Consider the following 26,216-nt stretch of genomic DNA (forward strand, 5'->3'; position numbering starts at 1 on the left):
ACTACTTTATCAGAAGAAGATGCAATTGGCTGACATTCAGTCCCCAACGTGTGAACAATGGAAACATTGATACTGTGATCACACAATGATAGGAAATACACTATTGACTCACAATTATACTCCAGAGAAATTGCTTTGGAAAAAAAATCACACAGGGAAGTCATGACATCTAGCACTAGGAAGAATTCTTCCTGGAAACTCAGACTACCTTCTCCGTCTACGGGTAACTTGCTTTGTCTGCAGAATTATGTATTCACTGGAGGATCTCAACCACAATGTCAACTTGAAGAGCCAAAAACTCCCCATCTCCATTATCACTGGTGAACCAAGAGAGAATTCTTCAGGCCTGCATCATTAGAATTACTAACTTGAGGTCTGAAAATAAGTGACAATTTAAAAATTCTTTTAAGTAATCTAAGTGCTTGCTACCCTTATAACCATTTTTGTGTAGATCTTGTGTGAATGACAGTGGGTGTTATTATATTTAAATTTTGAATATTGAAGAAATACTTACTCACTTTAATTTAAAAGTTCAAGAAAGCCTGTTTTGTCAGTTCTCAAAAGTCACGGCACTCAAGTTAAAACATTTCTTTAAAACACATTATATTGCAATCGGTCAGGAGTTGAGGAAAAGGATGAAATTTAGCAATGTCTCTTTTTTGCTGGTGGCATGTGCCAGACACCATTTCAATAGGAGAGTGTTATTGTGCAGGTAGTGCCCACCAAAAGTAAAGAGAATGGGCAGATTATGATATCAAATCAGCATTAGATGCTGAATGACATGTGGATTGCCATTTTGGGAAGAGGATTCTTGGCAAGAGACCATCTCTACCCAGGATGGTCAGGGAGAAATTTTCAATTCCTCGCTGAGTTTAAAAGGTATCTGTACTTCAGTGTGAATATCATCAATAAAAAGCTGTCATCTGCTGCAGTCACAATTTCAACAGGAGGTAAACACCAATTTGCCAGTGGCTTTGACAGTTACTGTGTTTGACTTTTAAGTTTGCTTGTTGCCTACATCAGAAGTAACAAGCCTGGGGTAATCCTGCATTGTAATCCCTGATCTTGTTTTGGGCCCTGTTGAGTGTAGCACCAGCAATTCTTCTACTTTAAGGATTGCTAATCTGTCAGTTTCTTTGGTTGTGGTTTTCAGAAGCTAAGGGTTACAGTTAGTGTTCATTGCTTTAGGTGTTTCTCGGGGAAAAATGCTTGCCTAAAGAATACCCAACTGCTTCGTCCATGACTATTCCTCCATCATACACCAAGAGTGAAACTGTTTACTGATGCAGTAATTTGAGGATAAATATATGGATAATGAAGCACTCCATGCCAGCAAATTGCATGACCTGGCCAAATGAAGTGCAATTTCTTCTTCTTGGTATATCAGGACCAAACTTTACCCAAGGAGGTCTATCAAGAATATAAGTGCTTGCCATGAATGTAGTCTCTTAGGAGAACTGGTTGTGAAGCTGTGACTAGCATAAGTTAAGTTAATGAGCCTTGGGGACCGATTTCTCATCATCAGACTTATTCATTTGATTGCATAGCGCCGAGTCTAGTCCCAAAAATTTTTAACTTTAAAATGTTTTTGTTCCCGAGGACTGGTAGCTCTGCCTCCAATTCATCAGCCTAATGCCCATCCCACTTGTGTGATCCTGGGCACACATTTTCTACAAAACCTAGAAAATTAACGAGAGCAAATGTGCAATATGAATAAAGTTATTACTTGACCTTAATTACATGGGCTTATAGGTATGGTCAAAAAAACTTCACTTGTATCAGTAGAAGGAAAATGGATGACAGCCTGAAATCCAAACTTCACTTCTGAGGAAGGGTCACCAGACCAGAAACGTTAATCCTGACTTTTTCTTCACAGATGCTGTCAGACCTGCTAAGCTTTTCCAGCAACTTCTGTTTTTGAAATCCAAATTTGCTGAAACAATTTCCTCCCTCACTCCATAGAAATGTTGACTTTTTGCAGCTTCAGAATTGTTACAGCAGAATAGGATTAAGATAAGTATTTTGTTCAATCTTGATCAAGTTCACAACTTCTAAAAGGCAAAAACAAAGTGATGTTTATATTTTCAACAGGATAAATAGGAGACAAAATTGGAGTAGATCTGTAGCTCGGGTTGTGGCTGTTGAGGTTGGTTGTCTCGCTGAGCTGGTTTGTTGTTCCGCAGATGTTTCGTTACCGTGCTTGGTAACATCCTCGGTGCAGCCTCTGATGAAGCGTCGGTGTGTTTTCCTGCCTGACTCAACCCCATATACATTCCACTACGGAGGGAACCCAGAAGTGAGGCAATCCACCACAACAGACCCCAGTGTTTAAAAGCCAGGCACTTCATCAGAGGCTGCACTGACAATGCTACCAAGCACGGTAACGAAACATCTGCGGAACAACAAACCAGCTCGGCGAGCCAACCAACCTCAACAAGAGATAAAATTGGTCCCTACAGCCCTCAGTTCTTATCTAATTAAACTGTTTGGCACTGAAAACATTTAGTTCTACCCTTAGAGTGAGAGCTTAATTCAAATTGACTACTTTCCATCTCAATGGGGAGAAATTGATTGTTATTGTGAAACACGTGTGACAGGTGGAAATGATCAGGTTAACGTGAGTGACATGTATGGTAGGGTGTTGCATAAATGTGAGGTACTTAACCATACCCTTGCCCAATACTTTCCACACTTTGTCACTGCTCAGCTCTGCTGGAAATGACAATCTTGAAGAGAAACACAGGAAATACCAATATGCCATCCCCTGGGCCCTGCTCAATTAAATTGCTGTTGATTTACACCCAAACTTTTACAGCTTCTTCTCCATTTTGTTTTGCTAATTGAAAAATCTCTTTTTCTTGAAAGATATAACAGGCCTAGAATCAAAATCATTTTGAGGGGAAGAGTTTCAATTTTTTACTGTCCAGTGTAAGAAAATCAATGCAGTTTTTTCCCCTGTGGCTTAACACCATTGCTTCTGAATCCTCCACTTTTAGAAATAATTTCTCTTTCAGCAGAATCCTGTATAGCTACTGAATGTCCATATAGTTAGTATTCATGTTCTAATGCTGTTTAAAAATATGCAGCAAACTTTCTCTACTGGCTGAGGACGATCTGATAAGCTAACTGTCCTAACAGTACAGCTACAGCCACCTAACATGCATGTTGCCATTCAGCTACACTGGGTTTCCATATAAGATTAAGTTGAAGAGTAATATATAAAGAGCAAATAAACACACAACTACATCAGCGATAATGGGAACTGCAGATGCTGGAGAATCCAAGATAATGAAATGTGAGGCTGGATGAACACAGCAGGCCCAGCAGCATCTCAGGAGCACAAAAGCTGACGTTTCGGGCCTAGACCCTTCTTCAGAGGGGGATGGGGTGAGGGTTCTGGAATAAATAGGGAGAGAGGGGGAGGCGGACCGAAGATGGAGAGAAAAGATAGGTGGAGAGGAGAGTATAAGTGGGGAGGTAGGGAGGGGATAGGTCAGTTCAGGGAAGACGGACAGGTCAAGGAGGTGGGATGAGGTTGGTAGGTAGGAGATGGAGGTGCGGCTTGGGGTGGGAGGAAGGGATGGGTGAGAGGAAGAACAGGTTAGGGAAGCAGAGACAGGTTGGACTGGTTTTGGGATGCATTGGGTGGAGGGGAAGAGCTGGGCTGGTTGTGTGGTGCAGTGGGGGGAGGGGACGAACTGGGCTGGTTTAGGGATGCAGTGGGGGAAGGGGAGATTTTGAAGCTGGTGAAGTCCACATTGATACCATTGGGCTGCAGGGTTCCCAAGCGGAATATGAGTTGCTGTTCCTGCAACCTTCGAGTGGCATCATTGTGGTACTGCAGGAGGCCCATGATGGACCTGTCATCTAAAGAATGGGAGGGGGAGTGGAAATTGTTTGCGACTGGGAGGTGCAGTTGTTAATTGCGAACCGAGCTGAGGTGTTCTGCAAAGCGGTCCCCAAGCCTCTGCTTGGTTTCCCCAATGTAGAGGAAGCCACACGGGGTACAGTGGATGCAGTATACCACATTGGCAGATGTGCAGGTGAACCTCTGCTTAATGTGGAAAGTCATCTTGGGGCCTGGGATAGGGGTGAGAGAGGAGGTGTGGGGGCAAGTGTAGCATTTCCTGTGGTTGCAGGGGAAGGTGCCGGGTGTGGTGGGGTTGGAGGGCAGTGTGGAGCGAACAAGGGAGTCACGGAGAGAGTGGTCTCTCCGGAAAGCAGACAGGGGTGGGGATGGAAAAATGTCTTGGGTGGTGGGGTCGGATTGTAGATGGCGGAAGTGTCGGAGGATGATGCGTTAGATGACATGTCCATCATGGGCCTCCTGCAGTGCCACAATGATGCCACCCGAAGGTTGCAGGAACAGCAACTCATATTACACTTGGGAACCCTGCAACCCAATGGTATCAATGTGGACTTCACCAGCTTCAAAATCTCCCCTTCCCCCACCGCATCCCAAAACCAGCCCAGCTCTTCCCCTCCACCCACTGCATCCCAAAACCAGTCCAACCTGTCTCTACCTCCCTAACGTGTTCTTCCTCTCACCCATCCCTTCCTCCCACCCCAAGCCGCACCTCCATCTCCTACCTACCAACCTTATCCCACCTCCTTGACCTGTCCGTCTTCCCTGGACTGACCTATCCCCTCCCTACCTCCCCACCTATACTCTCCTCTGCACCTATCTTCTTTTCCCTCCATCTTCGGTCCGCGTCCCACTCTCTCCCTATTTATTCCAGAACCCTCACCCCATCCCCCTCTCTGATGAAGGGTCTAGGCCCGAAATGTCAGCTTTTGTTCTCCTGAGATGCTGCTGGGCCTGCTGTGTTCATCCAGCCTCACATTTCACTACATCAGCGATTCTTGCTTTCACTCAATTTACTTAGAAGGTGCAGACTGCAATGCCTCAACATCACCACAGCATAGTGCACTAGAGGGTATTTTCTTCCAGAGGATGCAGTGAAGATGATGTGCAAGCTGCTGCAGAGAAAATTGCATATTTCATTCAAAATGTCAGCAACTCTACCTGCACCAGTCACGATATCTCTCAAATTCAATACATCAAATTTGTTCCAGACAGCATTTGAGATAGTATTTCAATGGCCAGGGAACATTATGTCATTACTGAGGGGACAGAATTCTGCATAATTCAGAGAAGGCTATATTTTCAGGTGACCAGAATAAGAAACAGGCAGGCACTAAAAATAACCAGAATGAGTTCCCTAGCCATGGACCAGTATGCAGATGCAGCATGATGAGTGGGACAAGTGGGACTTGCATTATCATTTGAATTTATATAGATTTCTCAATAAAAACCGAAAGAACTGTGGATGCTGTAAGTTGAGACAAAAATAGAAATTGCTCAAAGCTCAGCAGGTCTGGCAGCATCTGTGGAGAGAAATCAGAATTAATGTTGTGTCTAGTGACCTTTCCTCAGCTCAGCACTGAGGAAGGGTCACTTGACCCAAAACATTGACTGTGATTTCTCTCCACAGATGCTGCCAGACCTGCTGAGTTTTTGCAGTAATTTCTTTGTTTACATTTCTCAATCCTTTGTTTGCTAATATTCTGATTTTGCCACGGATGATCAGGAATGCGTATCAAAAATCCTGGTAAGCATGATGCTCAGTTTTCTGATCACTGGTTCATAAAGTTATAAAATAGTGCACAATGAATTCTGACTTGCTGATAATCATAACAGTGGGCCAGTGAAATCAGAAAGACGCATAAGTGCCATCTCTACCTTTCTTTCTTAATCTAGCTTCCTATTGTCTTGTTACATCTGTACCTTCCTTGTATATGGCTACTGTTTGTGGATCAACCTCGTCATTTGTCTTTACAATCTTGGAAACTTTAGTCAGTAATCTTAATTAATTTTATTTTTCAAAGGAAACAAACCAAACTTCCTTAGTTTCTCTTCATCTTATATTTTCCTAAACATAACCGGCCTTCCTTTTTATTTCATGTTCTTTGATTTTGATTTTTGATTGCTATTTACCAAACAATTGTTGATTTCTCTGAGTCATATGGCATATTGTCACATGTTTTCAGATTTTTTGTCCCCTGGGAATGACTTAATCTGCCTGATGGCTTTATATAAACTCCATCTGCAGTTGGATGATCTGATACACCCATGTCACAAATGTTTTTGACTTATTCAATTATATTAATGGAGTAGCTATAATCAAAATATTTGATGCTTCTGTCGACGTAATGCTCCATTAGACAATAACGAAGTGAGTTCTTTAAAAGAAACTAAAATCTTGCTTTACCAAGTAATGAACAAAATTAATATACTTTTGTTTCGGAACATGAAAACTTAATGACATGACATAGTGTCATGTTTGTCTTCACGTAATTCCCAATTACGGGCTATTTAAGGGCTATGAAGCTGATGGAATTTATTATTGCAGTACATGTCTGATAGTGAAGGAGCTTCTGAAGCCTATTCTGGAATCTGACATTTAAAGTCACATCCAATTTATAGTAGAAAGGAAGAATTCCATTCTGCCTCCATGCAGCTATGTGAATGAAGGTGTTGAAGCAAATAGATTCTCTATCTGGAATGTATCTGTGTAACTGATGTTATTGCTCAATAATGTAAAAGGTTAACACTTACTGTCTTTAGGCATGCTTTTAACATGTTGGTACCAATAGAAAAGCAGAATTAGCATATTTCACAATCTCAGAACTTGCTGAAATATTTTAAAAGCAGTGACACATTTGGAAAGTCTAGTTATTGTTGAAATTTATGAAATAAAGTAGCCTATCTGCATTCTTCAAGGCTCCATGAATAGCACTGAAATAATGAGAACACAGTATTTTCTTTGAATATTGAATGATGGATAAATAATGTCCAGACCACCAAGGAGAGCTCCCTTACTCCTTTTCAAAATAACTCCATGAAAGAAAGTAAGACCTCTTTATCTGAAAGATAGTACCCCATTAGTATTGCACTAAGTGACAATTTAGATTCTGCTCAGGACCCTGAAGTCAGACTTGTCAACAATCATAGATTCAGAGGCTAACATGATATCTTTGAGCCATGACTGACAATATGGTAAAGACACATTTTAACTAATGATTCCAGAATTTTATTTCACAATCACTTATAGCTAGGTGATTCAGACCTACAAACTCTACCCACAGGGAGAGGTAGTGATCTAGTTGAAATATCACTAGATGAGTAATCCGGAAGCCCAGGCTAATGCTTTGGGAACACAGGTTCAAACCCCACCATGATAGCTGGTGGAATTTAAATTCAACTAACTAAAAGATGAATCAAAGCCAAAAGAACTGCGGATGTTGTAAATCAGGAACAAAAGCAGGAGTTGGTGGAGGTTCAACAGGTCTGGCAGCATCTGTGAAGAAAAAAATCAGAGTTAAAGTTTTGGGTCCAGTGACCCTTCCTCAGAACTAAAATTTGGATCTCAGGCAACTCATTTGTCTATCCAACTGCTCTTCTCTCTCTTTGGGCTCTATCCTATCATTTACGCCATACCGCATCCCCCTTCCTGTTTCTGCATATAAACTGATGTTTTCCATCAGTTCTGAGGAAGAGTCACTGGACCCGAAACGTTAACTCTGAGTGTTTCTTCACAGATGCTGCTAAACTTCCAGCATCTTCTGTTTTTGTAACCAAAAGATGAAATCTTTTGTCAATTGTTGCTTAAAAAAATCCATCTAATTTGTTAATGTTCTTCAGGGAAGAAGCCGTGTATCCTTAACTATTTGGCTTACATGTGACTGCATGTCCACAGCAAAGTGGTTCACTCTGAAATGGTCCAGCTGTTGTGTCAAATTGCTAGAGGAAAAGCTAAAATAAATTAAACTGAATGGACCACCCAGTGTTGATCTCGGTGTTTAATTGTCTGTGGTTAATTGTCTTCTGACTGTATCTTGGGCGTTGGCTTTAAAAAAATCCAGTTTTAGCATGTTATAGCAGAACTGGCTGCATTTCAGCAATTACACTCAAGGTTTGTGTTCCAGACCTTGTCATACTCCCAGCCAAGCAGTTCTCGTACAGCTGCAGCATTAGCATCTACCCAAGAATGTGTAAAACTGCGCAGATATGTCATGTACATCAGAGAGCATTACAAATCCAACCAAACCATTTACCACCCTCGGGCAAACTCCACGTTCGCATGTTCTCCCTGTGTCTGCGTGGGTTTCCTCTGGGTGCCCCAGTTTCCTCCCATAGTCCAAAGATGTGCAGGGTAGGTGGATTGGCCATGCTAAATTGACCATGGTGTCCAGGATGTGCATGTTATGTGGATTAGGCATGGGAAATGTAGGGTTACAAGAGTAGGATAGGAAAATGGTTCTGGATGGGATTCTGTTCAGAATGTTGGTGTGGACTAGATGGGCCAAAGGCCTGCTTCTGCACTGTAGGGATTCAGTGACACAGTCTTGTTTAACACAGGGAGATGCAGGTTAATAACATCATGAGAAAGCAAACCAAAGCACTAGTTTTATTTCTATGGGATGAAATTGAAATGTGGAACGCCTACACAAAACTTGTGTCAAATCTTATTTATTACATTACTTGTAGCTTAGTGTACAATTGTGATTGCCTTGTTATAGAAATAGTTTAGTGTCCATGGTAAAGGTGCAAAAAATAGTTACATGAATTGTATGAGAAATGTAAAATTACACCAGTTCTGGCGGGAATTAACACATTAAATGGAGGTTGCAGGACAAGTTAATGGAGATCTTTTAAAATCCCGATGTTTAATTAGTGTACACATTGACCTTGTCGACTTGTGGAAAGGAGAAATGCCAAAAGCCATGATTTCTTGATGCCTATCTTGAATCAAATCTCTTCATTGAGAGATGAGTGAACGTATGGAACTTGTATCAGAGCAGTAGTTGAACAAATAATATGCATAAATTAGAGGGGAGGTTAGATAACCATATGAGGGAGTAGGGAGGATACTGTTATGTTGATAGCATGAGGTAAGGAGAGCCAGAAGGTGATTTGAGTGGAGCATAAACACTGGCATGGACTGGTTAAACCTGATTGTCTGTTTCTGTGTATTTCTGTACATATTCTGTGTACCTAGGAAAGACCTGCAAACCATTTAGTCAGATTAGCATATGAATTACAAAAGTACTTCTTTAAATACAGCATTTCTACTTATTCTTTCACCAAAGAAATTCAGAGAATCAAGACATTGAATTCTGGAGAAAAAAACTACATAAAGATGCTCAAGTATAAAAGGAGGTCTAGGGATATAAATAGACATTCTGTCAAGAGTCTGGCCTTGTGACTTGTTCACAGTCATAGAATATGAAACATAATTGAAACCTATTTTCTCCTGATTTGAAAAGGTGGGTTGACATTTTACAGGGTCAGTAGTACTTGACAAACTAATATTCTACTCCTTTCAATTTACACATCTGTCATTGAAGAGAAACAGCTTCCTAACCACCAATCTTATTTTACAAAGAAATCCTTGAGTAGGATTACAACATCATATCAACATTACAATGGTACCTTCCTTGAGTCTGAGTACAAAGGCATGCTCATTGGAGTTAGACTGTGTTGAAACTCTAGAGGGTATAGATTGTTATCACATTCTTAATTTATTGAATGAAAGTTGATGTATTTTTTCATTTTAGCTGACGCCTAACAGAATCAGAACTAGAATTCTGAGGGAAATGTAAAATTACACCAGTTCTGGAGGGTGACTAAAATGCTGACTAGGCCAACAACTGGACTATTGCATGCATTTCTTGTCACTATATTATAGGAAGGATATAATTGCATTAGAGAGGATCCAGCGGCGATTTACTAAAGTGCTGCTTGGGCTGGAGGATCTATGCTTTCAAGAAAGATTGGCTATGGTTGATAGGGAACATTATAGCGATGTACATATTATGGGGAGGGGGTGTAGACAGGGTGGATAGGAAGACGTAGTAAGTAGTAAGACATTAGTTGGGGTGTCAATAAATGGGGGGCATAGTTTGAGGGTAAAGAGGTAGAAGGCTACGAGTGGAATTGCAAAATATTTTCACCCAGAGGTTGGTGTGAGTCTTTGTCTGACAGAGTGGTTGAGTCAGAAACTCTCAACATTTGAGCAATATTTGGATATTCACTTGTGTTCCATAACATCCAGGGCTATGTGCTAAGAGCTGGAAAATTGGATCAGTACAGTCAGATCTTTGATCACAATGGGCTAAATGGTCCCTTTCTGTGCTGTAAATGCCCGAGTTTTGTGAAACACTATAAGCCCGTGAATCTTTATTTTTAGCCCAAATCGCAGTTTTTGAATTATAGGTTTGACAAATAATTTTCCTTCAAATGTGGCCATACTCCACATAAGCCAGTTTATCCATGGCAGTCCATCCCATTCCTTCTAACCATTCACACCATCAATCATCCCATTGCTCATAAACACAATCTCTGCAGCTGGGCTAACTTAGTTATTTGTGTCTCCTCAGCTTCTATTGCTTTTGTTCTCAACAAATTTCTCAATCCCTTTGTCAGCAACCATTACATCACATAGTTCAGTCCTCTGTGCATCAATGTGTTTGTGTGTTCCAGACAACAAACCTTACCCCAAACTGACCTTTCCAAACAGTCCAGACAGCCTAATACTGAGTATTGTTATTTCATCTATACATAATCCTGCAGCATTTAGAGAACGAGGTGCAAAAGGAAATTGGATCTTGACTATATACTGTTTATTTATTGAACATTTTATTTTTCAATCAGTGCTGTGCAGTGCAAGTTAGTTAATATTAGTTAGGGATGATGGAATATCCAAGAAATTACACTTTAACAGGAGATGAGCTGTTGAATAGACGCCTGTTTCAGCCCATAATAAAAGTTCCGTATACGATCTTTGTAATTGCTTTAATGGAATTGAGAAATGCTTGATGATTTCTGTCTCTGTTGAAATTACTTCTCGAATTAAATGTTGGCATTTTAAATGGCAGGGTCTGTACTTGTTTCGGTAGTTTTAATATAAAGCACTTGATGTTATGAAACACCTTCAGGATAGATAGGACTTGAGACCAGGCTTTCTGGTTGAGAGGTAGGGATGCTACTGATACCACAAACCTCCTAATATCAAATGGTCTGGATCCAATCAGTCACCCAATCTGCATCACCACTCTGTTTAACGTTTCATTGAGCATATGGAAAATAAAGTCGGGGAGCTAATTGGGTCATTTGCTTTCCTGGCAGGCAGGTCAGATTAAGAGCAGACCTATTGGTTTTGTAGGATTGAGCAAAAATCCCTATCATTTTAAATATTGGACCAAAACCCTGGACTTCTAACATTAATTTTTTAAAAGAAAGGCCAGCTGGACTATGCACTGGGGAAATACAGTCACAGGGACAGCTGCCTGGAACCATTGTTCAGTTAGAATTTCCAATTCATGCCTTAATTATAAAAGAGCAATGAACTAGACCTAAGACAACAACTCAACCTAGACATCACAGAGTCTTTACAGATACTGAGACATCCAACTTCAATTAATATTCATTTGCAGAAATACTGGACGTACCATAGAATCAAAGTACATTTCCACCTACCCTAAACTATCAGGAAGCCAATTCACAACAAAAAGGGGCACAGTAACACAATTGGGAAACACAGATTTGGTGTGGAGATAAGAGACCTGCAATTTAGTATAATTGTTGGCCCTAATCGCACTTAAAATAAAGAGAGGGAGAAGGAGAGCGATACACCTCAAGAGCTATTCCTCGCAGCTACAAACAGAGAAGGATGGTGGAGAGTTACTGCACCGAGAACAATCCCTACAGCAATTTCCAACCACTGGTGAACGATCATGACCTGCAGACCTGACAACCCATGACCTCCAAAAACTACTGACCTGATCAACACCACAGGGCCTCCGACACATCCCACTATAAAGTAAGAAAACCAAAGTACTCAGCAGATACATCTACATCATGTCTTCCTGCATCAGCAGACTCAACCCAGAGTGAAGGCCTGCACCATCTGAATTCTTCAGCAAAGCTCTAGCTATAGCAAGCAGGATTGGCCAGTTGTAATTCAAAATGCATCTATCCCCAGTGGTGAGCTTATTTCCTTGAGATGCCAAAGTATTCAACCCAGCTGGCAGGAAGGGAAAGGTAGGTTGGTGACAGTGCACGACACCCCAAGGCTAGGCAGTCTGATCAAAGTGATTAAAACTACTCTTTAGTTTGCAGTAGTAATTAACCTGTTAAGTTAAGAGTACATTTAAGTACTATCCTCTGAATAACTGATAGTGTCAGTTTCACTGTTTTGTCTGTGCCTTTTATCTCTTGTAATGTATTAATTTTTGTATTATTTTCCCGTTTAGTACGTTTGCCTTTTACAACCTGTGATATGCTCACTTTTTCGTATTTAATAAATGCAGAAATTTTTTTGTCCTGATACAGTTGCCTACTGCCTTCTTCACTTCACATTCCCAAATTAAGTCCAGTATCAGAACCAGGAATCTGGGTATGACCAGAATCATGTAAAACAGCTTCAGTTTTACTGAACAAAGCCTGAATCCCTACAATTTCCACAGTACAAATGATGTAGCATCAAAATTTGATGCAAGTACACTCTTGAATGTGACCCTACTCATGACACTACTGACATATCAACTGATTTATTTTATCTAAATCACTTACTCATTTTAGTGCAATGTAGAACTCACTGAAGTTTTCCTAAATTTCATGCTACCAAAATGCATTTAATCCAGAAATCTCCTAATTAGGTAAGCCCCCAAACCAAAAAGTACTTAGGTACTGTTGATCCTACGGTTTATGTTTATGCAGAACTTATTATTGCTTCCATAATAAATGTATGGTATTTTGTTAGACCCATGAGTAGCAGACGCCTGTTCATCATCAGTTACTCGACTCATGCTGCAACTGTACAAAACGCTAGTGCGGCTTCACTTGGAATACTGTGTGCTGTTCTGGTCGACCTATTACAGGAACGATGTGGAAGCATTGGAAAAGGTGCAGAGGAGATTTACCAGGATGTTGCCTGGTCTGGAGCGTGGCCATATGAAGAAAGGCTGAAGGACTTGGGTCTGCTCTCATTGGAGAGAAGGAGGCTAAGAGGGGATTTAACAGAGACATACAAGATGATCAGAGGATTAGATAGGGTGGACAGTGAGAGTCTTTTTCCAAGGATGATGACTTCAGCTTGTACAAGGGGGCATAGCTACAAATTGAGGGGTGTTAGGTTTAAGACAGATGTCAGAGGCAGGTTCTTTACTCAGAGAGTGGTAAGGGCATGGAATGCCCTGCCTGCCAGTATAGTTAACTCAGCCACATTAGGGACATTTAAACATATGGATGATGATGGGATAGTGTAGGGGGAGGGGCTTAGATTAGCTCACAGGTCGGCGCAACTTGGAGGGCTGAAGTGGGAGTCAATATCTTGGTTTATGTCCTTCATTCAAGTCATGAGGTAAATATCTCCATATCTACGATGAAATACTCAGAACATCCAGTGGTCTGATTCACCTTGACTATATTCAAAAAAAAAATTCATGTTTGTCTCGAACCATCTGTTCCTCTTAGTATGTTCAAAGGAAATGTATACTTTTTGTACTGCTGCTATAGTTTCAATATCTACCTCCATTCCCAATGCTCCCATCATAAAGATTTCTTAGTCATTCACACCACTCCAATCAGTTTCTAATTTAACTTGCAGCAATGCTTTTGGTATGCCCAGGCTTATTACAATGTAAGATTAATTTCCTTGTCACTTTCTTTCCCAACTTACTTGTTTATTACTTTGGCATCCCGCTATCTTTTCTTAAACTGGCCCCACTTCTATTCTTCTTTGCTGTGAGCTGGTTCCATGGCTAACTCATGGTCTCTAATTGCTCTGTCTTTTATTAAAATTTGTTTATGGGAAGAGGCGTTGCTGGCCAGGCCCACATTTATCGCCCAGAAAGCAGTTTAAGAGTCAACACATTGCTGTGTTTCTGGGGTCACATCTAGGCCAAATCAGGTGAGGGTGGCAGTTTCCTCCCGTAAAGGACATTAGATTTTTCCAACAATCGACAATTGATTCATGGTCATTATTAGACTCTTAATTCCAGATTTTTATCAAATTTATTTTCGACCATCTGCTGTGGCGGGATTCAATTCTGGGTCTCCTGACAATTTCAAGAGTGTCTGGATTAATAGTCCAGTGATGATAATGCCAGCTCATCACCTCCTCCTTGGAAGTAAATTTTCTTAATTCCATCTCTTTTTCCCTTATCCTCTATTAATCTTTTTCCTCCCGTTTCATTTCAAGTTTTCTTCTCATTCATCTTTTGTTTTTCTATTAACTAAAATCTTTAAAATTTCTAACTATGTCTTAGCTACTTCCAGCCATGATATTCTAATTTAAGAGTTTTTTTAAACTTCTAATTCTAAGTGTTAGATAATCACTTCATGCATCTGATCCTTACCAGATCCTACTTTTACTTTTAACTTCAATTTATCTGCTAACTCTCTCAGTTTAGCTTTAGTCAAAGATTTTGAACAATTCTCTGTTATATCTTCCGCTTCCAGAAAACTCTTGGCCATATTCAAAGCTATATTTAAATTCTATGCAATAATTGTCACCACTGCACAGCTATTTTAAGTTCAAAACCACCACAGACCCACTACAAAGAAACACGTACGTTTCCCTTAAACCCAGTTAATTCAAATCCTGCCACTAACTCCCAGTTGTTATGATCCCATATCATGTTATAACTGAACATGTTAGACCCTGGACTGGAATCTGTCTTGTTGGATAATAATTTGTTCATCTTTAGTTTTAAGAAGGTGATCTTATGCAGAAAAACATGCATAATGCTGCTGATTTGGTTTTAACAATAAAGCAGAAATATGTTATGCAAAAGAAATGAAGAATAAATAGAGTAAACCAAACCATTTTCGCAAAGTTTTAGAAACAAAAGGGTCAAATACAATCCCCCCAATCTCAAAATGAATCCCTTATAGTATTCATACAAGGGAGAAAATTCCCTTACCTATCACATGATCATCTGTTAAGTCAATGCCTCAACTCCTCATCCTGAGAGTGAGTTAGCTTCTTCCTTATGTCTTCACACAATTGAGAGTAGACTTTCTTAATGTCAAATAACTCTTTCAGGATTACCACCAAATAATTCAGGTCTGGAACTTTCAAGCTAAACCGCTCACCCCGAAGAAGTCTAAATCATAACAGTTTGAACTATTTCCCTTTCGCATCCAGCTTCAACCAAAACTTGTACAAACTGCCCAAACTGAAACCCAGAAAACTTCTTGATGCAATGGTTGTTTCTCCTAATCAAAAGAACAAAATCATTTCTAACCTGCCAAACTGAAAACCTGATGCATAACCGATTTCTTTATTTGCTCTTCAAACCTCTCCCAGTATAAACAAATATTCATGAGGCTCCAAGAGCCCAAAAACAAGACTCTTTTAAAAAAGGAAATTACCCATGGATATAAAATTACCTACAAGTTAATCATTGAACACCTTTGCAGACATGAACCAAACCCACATGCCACTTTTTAAAAATATAAAAATCAAGAATAAATGATGGAAAGCTATGAATAAGCCTCTCGCCCTACATCACATCTTGCATTGAAAAATGGTGATAGAACAAGTCCAGGGATCTAAAAAACAACTTTTTTTAACATTAGCTATGAGCAAGGCAATGCAATTGATATTTTAAAATCTAATGATAAATATCAAGCATCTGAAAACATTATGACCCAGATCTTCAAATTTCCAGATATTCAGAGACTGGATGTATGACCCAAAATCCATAGCTGGATCATCAGAGATCCCAAAATGCTGACCACTGTAGAAATTGCCTGGGAAGTATAAAATTGTGGTGAGCAATTCCCTTATTTTTTCTGATTGTTCCCGGAAGTTTCATCCTGAGTTAGTGTCTGAAACTTTGACAAATCAGATTTAATAGATACCTGAGAAATATTATGTGGAAAAAATTGTAACCATATGCCTGAGTACACAACTGGACACACGTCAGATACGCATAATGACAGACACACATGCTCAGGTACACAATAATGTGGTGGATGTAATATATTTAGGAATTTAAAAGGTCTTGTGATAAGATACTGCACAGAAGACTGATGACAAATATCAGAATGCATGGAGTCAGAAGGCAAGAAGTAAGACAAATAGCAGCCAGCTACAAAATTTTAAAAAAGTAGAGTAGATGTACAAAGTACTTATTAAGGTTGGTAAAAAGTGGGAGGTATTGTTCCACAGGGATTACTGAGAGACCACTGTTGGTCACCATTTATAGACGTCATCTGGTGTCTAGAATCAGAGTTACCCTATCAACATTTGTGGATAACATCAAATTCGAGGGAAGTTAATTAAGAGGGTGGCTGTAACAAAATGGTAAATGGATGCACAATTGGTAAATGGACTTCATAATTGTAAGGTAGCAAACTTTGGAAGCTGCATGTTCCTTTGAAAGTAAGGCTGAGGTTATGTGAAAGACATAGTGTTCCTGTTGTGATTGGAATTGTATGGCACAAATGTTTTATTGAATGTTTAAGTGATTTGTTAATTCTGTGATGATCATTCTGTGGAATGTGCCTTAAAATGCAAGCACAGCTGGCCTCCCATCTATGCACACTAGAGGATATTGACCCACTTTACTTTTAGTGGATATAAATGAGACAGATGCAGTTACAAACAAGGCAACTTAAAGGCAGTTCTGAATTAGGATAATTGGGTAAGGCAGGCTGTTAAAAGGATATCCTTATGAGCTCTCATTGGCGGATATCTGTGACAATGTACTGCTCCCCATTCTATTATAGTTAGTAGAAGACATTGGTTTATGCTTAACTTGGCAAAGGAAGATACCAGAGCAAGATCTACAATGCAGGACTGCAATAGAGTGATGGTCATGCAAATTCTTTATTGTTGTGTAAACCTTGTTAAATCAAGTTGATAAAATGTGAGGCTGGATGAACACAGCAGGCCAAGCAGCATCTCAGGAGCACAAAAGCTGACGTTTCGGGCCTAGACCCTTCATCAGAGAGGGGGATGGGGGGAGGGAACTGGAATAAATAGGGAGAGAGGGGGAGGCGGACCGAAGATGGAGAGTAAAGAAGATAGGTGGAGAAGGTGTGGGTGGGGAGGTAGGGAGGGGATAGGTCAGTCCAGGGAAGACGGACAGGTCAAGGAGGTGGGATGAGGTTAGTAGGTAGCTGGGGGTGCGGCTTGGGGTGGGAGGAAGGGATGGGTGAGAGGAAGAACCGGTTAGGGAGGCAGAGACAGGTTGGACTGGTTTTGGGATGCAGTGGGTGGGGGGGAAGAGCTGGGCTGGTTGTGCACCTGCACATCTGCCAATGTGGTATACTGCATCCACTGTACCCGGTGCGGCTTTCTCTACATTGGGGAAACCAAGCGGAGGCTTGGGGACCGCTTTGCAGAACACCTCCGCTCAGTTCGCAACAAACAACTGCACCTCCCAGTCGCAAACCATTTCCACTCCCCCTCCCATTCTCTTGATGACATGTCCATCATGGGCCTCCTGCACTGCCACAATGATGCCACCCGAAGGTTGCAGGAACAGCAACTCATATTCCGCCTGGGAACCCTGCAGCCATATGGTATCAATGTGGACTTCACCAGTTTCAAAATCTCCCCTTCCCCCACTGCATCCCTAAACCAGCCCAGTTCATCCCCTCCCCCCACTGCACCACACAACCAGCCCAGCTCTTCCCCCCCACCCACTGCATCCCAAAACCAGTCCAACCTGTCTCTGCCTCCCTAACCGGTTCTTCCTCTCACCCATCCCTTCCTCCCACCCCAAGCCGCACCCCCAGCTACCTACTAACCTCATCCCACCTCCTTGACCTGTCCGTCTTCCCTGGACTGACCTATCCCCTCCCTACCTCCCCACCCACACCTTCTCCACCTATCTTCTTTACTCTCCATCTTCGGTCCGCCTCCCCCTCTCTCCCTATTTATTCCAGTTCCCTCCCCCCATCCCCCTCTCTGATGAAGGGTCTAGGCCCGAAACGTCAGCTTTTGTGCTCCTGAGATGCTGCTTGGCCTGCTGTGTTCATCCAGCCTCACATTTTATTATCTTGGAATCTCCAGCATCTGCAGTTCCCATTATCTCTAAATCAAGTTGACCTTGCTTTCCTTGCACACCTATGATTTTGGCACCTGTGAAAGGCCAAGTGGGGTAGAAGGCTTTGACAAATCCTCATCATTGGAGTGGAGCTGATCTCCTTTGTGTTCATCAATTTACAACACCGTGTTGCATAAACAGGTTGAGCAATACACAGCTGAACAGTATTATTTATGACAGCCTCTGCCATGTATATTGCGGAGCAGAACCAAACTAATTAAGGCAGCAGAAATGCATTTTAAGAACCTGAGTGGTGTACTGTATAATGGCTCATGATGGCTCTGGTGCATGTTTGAGATTTATTTAGTTTTAGCACACCCCTGTCTTACTGTGTGAATGTCTCACTATCATTATCAGCCATGTGTACATGGGATAGCCTTTGTCACTAGGGGCCCATTTTTTACTATCCTACTGTCACATCAGTTATTTACTTCATTTTCCAAAATTGTGTTTTTTTTCCTTTATTCATTCATGGGATGAGGGTGTTGCTGGCCAGTCAGCATTTATTGCCCATTCCGAAATGCCCGGGGGCAGTTGAGAGGCAACCACGTTGCTGTGGTAACAAAGTGTGGAGCTGGATGAACACAGCAGGCCAAGCAGCATCTCAGGAGCACAAAAGCTGACGTTTTGGGTCTAGACCTTCTGTGGGTCTGGAGTCCCATGTAGGCCAGACCAGGTAAGGATGGCAGTTTCCTTCCCTAAAGGACATTAGTGAACCAGATGGGTTTCTCCACAACAATCAATAAAGAATTCATAGTCATCATTAGACTCTTAATGCATTGACCATAGACATTTATTCCTAGCTCATTGGGATATTCAAAATAGTCCAGTGTTATTGCTCTGTCAGTCTTTGTTTGCTTTTTCTCTGAACTGGTATTTCACAAAGAAGTCCTGAACCCAGCACTGAGGGGAGGATGTAATTTAATTAATCAGCCTGCACTGCACTCGAACCTCAGTTCCAACCAGTGCAAAATAGTTATGGCACTGTTCTATGTAATTGAATATTTGTTGTAATTATATTCTGCACATAACACTTCTAATAGAGATTGTGAACTTGGAGACACCATAAAGTAATGTTTAGGGATAGAAGTTGAGCAGTTTCCTTTTTCCTTTTGGAAAATCAGCAGAGAACTCCAACTGTACTGCTGATTATTTACATTACTTCTCTGGGATATCCATTGTTATTATGGTGGGAGTTTGGGAAAATCTCTGTGGAAATTAGAGGTGTGTATATCTTTTCATTTATAAGGATGCTGGCATCTCTCAACGCTGTTTTCTGTTTTTACAGGGAATATTATATGAATCATGTTGAAATGTATCATTATACCAATTGTGGATGACATTGTTGGCATAAGTACAATACACAGTTTATCATAAACGAAAGAATGCTAGGGCTCCTGATGGCTGCACTGCTTAAAGTAGAGAGTCACGGATGGTGCAGAGGTCAGTAAGGTTCAGCATGTGTCCAGAATTACATAGCTTATCTGGCCTGAGTAGTAATAAGGATGCTGTGAGTGATTACAGCAGCACTTTTTCAATAACCTGGCTGTTTAATATAGAAAGTGCTGGAGAAACTCAGTAGCATCAGTGGCAGCATCAGTGGAAAAAAAAATTAACGTTTCACATTCAGTTTTTGGAACTGGAGTCAGTTTTCACTTACCAACCCAAGCCTGGATGTTGTCCTGATCCTTTCGCATATGGACATGGACTGCCTCATTGAAGTAGAAGTTGCGAACATTATTGAATGTTATGCAATATTTTCCAATACTGCTTCTATGATGGAAAAAACATTTTTGATGAAGCAATTGAAGATGTTTGGGCGTAGGATATTACTTAGAGGAGTTCCTGAAATGATGCCCATGGATCGAAATGACTGACACTCAACTACTGTCATCTTCCATTTGTGGTAGGACATCTTATTTAAATGCTTGAATACATCATTTAGTGAGGCAATGAAGTATTGATTCAGCTGATGTGACCTAAATAGACTTTTAACAAATTGATGAAAGGGCCACATGATAAACTTGTTAGCAAAGATGAAAACTCTGGAGTAAAATGGAAATAAAGTGGGTGAATGACAGAAATAGTAGTTCTGACTAATTTATTTTAGATTGGAAGAAGGTATAATGTGTAGTTCCTCAGAGGTCAGTAATGAGTGCACAAGCAGGTAGTTAAGCTAACTTTTCTAAAGCATTAGCTTAAAAGGCTATTGTGCACCTGGATGAGCACTGGCATTCTGGTATTGTCTTACTCCATCAAGGATGTTTCTAGAGCATGCCGGAGAAGAGGAAGATGGCACTATGATTCTCCAACAGGGACCTCATGGTCTTGATCAAGGGGTCATGCAAAGGATAGGTGTTTTCTTTAAGATCTCCCCATCGCAGACAGTGTTGACCCACTTCACAATTTTCATCCCTCTTCACCACTACCCAACAACCTGTAGCCCCCAACCTCTTGAATAACTTGCTGAGTCTCCTTCCCACTGCTGTGGCTGCCCTATCCCCTTCCATCCACAACACCTATCCCGTTTCCCTTAGTTTCTTTGGGTGGAACCAGAAGACTGACTAGACACACTCCTTTGAGCAATCTATCTGGACAACTCCAGACCTCTTGCTGTATATTTCCCTGAACACTTTGAAAACACAGGACTGACTGTGACTCGCTCCTAAAATGCAGAGAGACACCTGAACACCGCAACTGACTGCCTGACTGTGAAGAATCCCTTGATCAATTATGGGAGCCCGTGACTACACTGTGCCAAATCTGCCTAATTGATGGGTGCATACAGTAGACTACAATGAAGACTACTTTTAAACCTTGACCTTGAGTGTGAACAAATAATAAGAGAACACAGAAGTAGACCTGCAATGCAACTTGATCCAGTCAGTGAGGTGGATGCCTGTCCCTGCGGAAGCCTTTCAGTGCTGGTTGTAATGCAAATCCCTGCTTTCTGAATGCCCTGCGAGTATTTCAAAGAGGTACCATGATGGTCATGAGGGATTGTGAAATGTCAGATGCTAATGTCAATGAAAGTGGCATGTGTGTGGCAGGCGCTCATGGATCATGTCTTGATATGTTTGGCCGTAAGCAACATGGAGATCCTTGGGAACAAGCAACGAGCTGAAGTTGCTCGGTATCCTCTAGTTCCGATATCAAGTTTTCTTGATGCTTAGCTTGTTCAATAAAATTGGAAGCTGAATATTAATATCATGGGCGGACTGTCAATAGGGCACTTAATAAACAATAATTCCCCTTAATTTGCAATTGTCGCTAATAATGCCATCTAAAATGAGAAACTCAGCAAGCCAGTTGTCAAAAGTGTAAAAGATGGTGTAAGATACTCCCGATGTTGAGACGGACCTTACCGGACTGCTCGTCTGATTCTGCCATGGACCTTACCACAGCCCATGTCACTAAGACCACCATAAGGACTCAGAAGGTAATGCTAGAGAAAGCAGTGGATGCAGATTCTGTCATTGATTTCAGAAGGGTATTGGATATGTTTCAAATTTGTAGGGTGATAAGGAAAGGGCTGGAGGCCAGAACTTGCTGAGTTGCTCTGTCAGAGAACTAACATGGTCATAATGAGTCATAGGATCTCCAGTGTTGTAACCATTCTATGATTCTATAATAATGCAGTCATTGGTGTTAAACTGTTATCAATTAGAGTATTATGTCAGAAATTTGAACTAAGGACCAATATTTTTAAAACACTTGAAATGCTTCTGAAAGCACAGTGTGCTTAGCATATCTTCAGATCAACATTTCTTGAAGTATTCAAGAATTTCATCCTGTATTATAGACTTGAGGAGCTGATTCACCTATTCTATTTTCCAAAAAAGAACAGCAGCTTGAACAGAGTGGCTTTGCATTATTTTTATTTTCCATAGGAAGCAGAATATTTGCTTCTACAACAGATGCCTACAAAGGACAAGCATTGGACTTTATCACTAAATGGAGTTTCCGGCCTTTCTGAGTCACTTTCTTTCTCATTTGCTGGAAGGGCTTACATTGGAAGACTGAACGCCAGAAAATGGATTTTTGAGCGTCAAGACCTTCCTGTTGTTCTGAGCCATTAGGCCACTCCCTCTGCTGCCAGCCTCTGATGTCTGCAGCAACAGCTATAATTCTAAGTACAGGGCAAGACCTTTCTTGCAAATGCTTTATCTACTTGTCTACCAGTCACAGAGAGTGCAAAATCCACTCCTAGTGGTTTATCAGAAACCAAATTAACTGGCATCTATTTCTTTTATCCCCATCTCATTTGGACAAGGATGTCACATTTTTCATCTTCCAGTCCTTGGACAAAATTCCTTACTTTACAACATTTTGGAAGGTTGTTAAAATGTTTTTTTTTCTCCATAAATTTACTTAAGGATGTTTGGGCATAACCATTAAGTCCTTATCAAGTTGTGTTTGAGTAATTTCTTGAGGATCCTTTTAGCTTTGAGTAATTTTGTGTTTCCATGTAGCCATTTATTAGGATTTTTTTGATTTAGTTCAGTGAAACAGTTCAGAGGAGATTCACTTGACTCGTTCCTGAGATGAACGATATATCTCAGGAAAAGCTTAACAGACAGGGTCTATACCCATTGAAGTTTAGAAGAATGTGAGATGATCTTATTGGTACATAGAAGATCCTGAGAGGATTTGATGGGGTAAATACCAGGAGAGGATTTCCTCATGCAGAGACATAAGATCTGGGCCATTCACATTCCAATCACTTACTCTGAACAATCTACATCTTTTCTCGACCAGTACCCTAGAGCCACACACCCCCACCCCAAACTAAAGCATAAATGCTGCCCCCTCCACACTTCATGTCAGCTCTGATGAAGAGTCATCTAAACTTGAAACATTAGCTTGCTGCCTCTCCATGGATGCTGTGATCTCCAGGATTGTTTGTTTTCAGTGAGAACTAGGAACATGGTTTAAAAATAAGTGGTGTCCCTTTTAAGACAGGTGAGAGGCTTTACTCTTCCTCTCCGGTGACTATTACTCCCTGGAATTCTTCCTCCCAGAAAGTTGAGGCTGAGACGTTGAATTTGTTCAAGGCTCCATTGGATAGGTTTTTGATAAACAATGGAGCCAAAACTTTTAAACTCAGAGAAGAAAGTGAAATTCAGACCACAATAAGATCAGCCCTGATTTTACTGAATGGCAGAGAAGGCCTGAGGAGTCAGTGGCCTACTCGTGCTCCTATGTTGACTGTCACACATTGCAAGACATGAGTGACTTTAGAGACTACAGCAGATCTACATCAACATGCATTGTTAGTAGGCCAGAACGCACTTTATTATTCCTGGGCGAGTTTAATCAGTGGCTTTTACTTCTATTTTGTTGAATACAGCCAGCGGAAGTGTTAGAATGCTGAAGCTCTTAAACATTGATAAAGATCTTTCTTTTCTGTGCATGAATTGCTATTATATTGTACTACGGTTTGCAAAAACTTGAAATGAGGGCATTTTCACCTGAGTAACAAACGCCTGCATCTACCAAGTGTATCAATTGTTGAATAGGCGCTATGTAAATACAGGCTGTGGTTCTTGATTCAAATTTTTTCTATAGCCCACGTCCATATGTTCCAGCTATTTTACAGAAAGTTACTGCATAGAGCTCTATTGCTCAGGATATTGCTTCCAATTGCTGAATAAACAAAGTTCTTATAGAGTTTATGAAAAAACCTTGAAGTAAGACTGTCTTTATTTATCATACTCAAGGTCTATTTAGCATTTTCAGGACCTTTCCAATAATACTAGTAATTGCTGTAACATTTCTGACATTCTGTTGTTTAACAAGATGTGATACAATCTCTTCATTCTTACAAGTTTTATGACCGCTTTTTCAATCCTACATGCATACAACTCGAATGTTTTGCAATTGGTAAATGTTGATCAATTTGAAGAACTTGATTGGACTTGTTTATTGATTATTCTTGTGGTGGCAGGTTCATAGTTTAAGTGGCAGAGAATCAGGCATGTATCTACCATATATATTAAATTATTTATCGTTCAACCAAATCAATGAAAATAAAATTTATGTAATAAGATAGATTCAGTCATAACCTTTATGTTACCTGTAAGCATTTGCCAATACAGCTTTTTTTTTTGTTTCTAATAGTTTTGATGTTGAGAATGGACCTTCTCCAGGCCGGAGTCCATTGGATCCTCAGGTCAGCCCTGGATCAGGACTTGTATTGCACACTAATTTCCCAAGCCACAACCAACGACGAGAATCCTTTCTGTATCGCTCAGACAGTGATTATGAATTGTCACCAAAATCTATGTCTAGGAATTCATCAATTGCAAGTGAAATGTAAGTAGGTTGGTAACTTTGTAGCGTTCAGAGATGTAAAATTTGGATTTGATGCTTTCAGATGAAGTGGGGGCAAAGTGTCAAGGAGTAATATGTTTTAAAATTGCAACCTAACTTGTCAGCTATTCTAATTGGGGTTTGATTTTGGATCCTCTGGGGAGCTGAGCTTCATTAGCTAAATTTAGATCAACTGCATTGAATGTCTTAGTTACTGAAGGATGAAACACTTTTACCCATCAAAAATCACCTGGACACAGTGGCCTCACTCCAGCAAAACTGGTAGACAAAGCCCTTTGTATAAAACAAACTGACACAAAGTTTTGTCCAAAAGCTAATCTTTTGAAGTGAAAACAATTTAAAGTAGTTTTGTGAACCGCCATTCATGTTTTAAGTATTAAAACAAATTATATTGTTTCCAATCATTTGCAAAAAGAACACACTGGTAGAACACATTGATAGATTAAACCAATGAGTAGTTCTCGGTGCATTGACAATTGGATGCACAGATTCAATTTCACAAAATTAAAAGACAGTGAAAATATAACTCTCCTCAGTTGGCACTTGTATCATTGTGAAGCTTGAGTTCATAATCCTTTCTCCGTATTAGAACTGTGAATTAAGTGCTATTCTCCTTATCTTCATCTTCCTTTCCTTCTCTTCCTTTTCTTTCTCCCTCTTTTTTTCTTAGCTTATAATTTGTATCCCCTTGGTTCTTTTTCCACCATTCTTGATTCTCCCTCTTCTTTCTATTGATTCTATTCATCTTTGTTTTTCTGTTCTTTAGTTTTTATCCACAATAAGATTGGCTGCAGGTTTTTTGTCTCTTGGATTTCTTTCACTTGTCACTGAGAGAACGTTGCATAACTTAATGGGTACAAGATAATCCCAGAATTTCTTAATAAAAATAGATCATTCATTCTTTACTTCCCACTTCCTTAAAAAAAGGCTTCTTTCACTGCGTTGCAAGCGCAGTTAATAGCAGTTATACTAATAGTCACGCACCACCAGGTTATAGTCCAACAGGTTTATTGAAATCACAAGCTTTTGAAACGCTGCTGCTTTATCAAGTAAAGTCAGTTCGTGTTGTCTGACTTCTGACTTTGTCCACCCAGTCAAATACCAACATCTCAACATCATGTTATGCTAATACCTGGATCTCATCATCACTGATGTCAAATTATGCCAGATTGCATGGAACAGGGATCTGAGGGAAGAAGATTCTGATGGAATCCTGGTATATAGTTAGTGTAAGGAATACTGGATGACTAGAGAAATTGAGGTCTGATCAAGAAAATGAAGCAAGTGAATGTCGGGTAAGAGGACAGGGATTGAATGAATCACTCGAGGAGCATTAGGGCAGTAGGAGTATACGTAAGAGGGAAATCATGAAGGCAGAAAGGGGACATGAGATAGCTTTGACAAATAGGTTTAAGGAGAATCCAAGGGGATTCTACAAATGCATTAAGGAGAAAAGAGTAACTAAGGAGAGAAGGGTTCCCTTAAAGATCATCAAGGCCACTTATGCGTGGAACTGCAGGAGCTGCGTTTATATTTTGCAGCAGTGTTCACTGTGGAAAACGCTATGGAAGCTAGAGAACTTGGGAAAATAAATGTCGCTGTCTTAAAGTGTCCAAATTGCAGAAGAGGAGGTGCTGGATGTCTTAAAATACATAAAGGTGGATAAATCCCCAGGACCAGATCGGATGTACCCTAGAACTTTATAAGAGGCTAGGGAAGTGATTCTGGGCCCATCACTGAGATATTTGTATCAT

At 40.5% G+C, this 26,216-nt stretch overlaps 1 protein-coding gene across 3 annotated transcripts in view; it reads left to right on the plus strand.

Moving 5' to 3' along the window:
• Window positions 1-26,216, plus strand: part of pde4ba (phosphodiesterase 4B, cAMP-specific a) — a 504,383-nt gene that overhangs the window by 323,631 nt on the left and 154,536 nt on the right. For all 3 annotated transcript variants that reach the window (XM_059647868.1, XM_048539254.2, XM_048539255.2), the window contains one exon: window positions 24,250-24,444. In XM_059647868.1, coding sequence (XP_059503851.1) covers window positions 24,250-24,444 — 195 coding nt within the window. The remainder of the gene's footprint in view (window positions 1-24,249; window positions 24,445-26,216) is intronic.

This window comes from Stegostoma tigrinum, chromosome 8 (genome assembly GCF_030684315.1).
Source record: "Stegostoma tigrinum isolate sSteTig4 chromosome 8, sSteTig4.hap1, whole genome shotgun sequence".
Taxonomy (NCBI): Eukaryota; Metazoa; Chordata; class Chondrichthyes; order Orectolobiformes; family Stegostomatidae; genus Stegostoma; species Stegostoma tigrinum.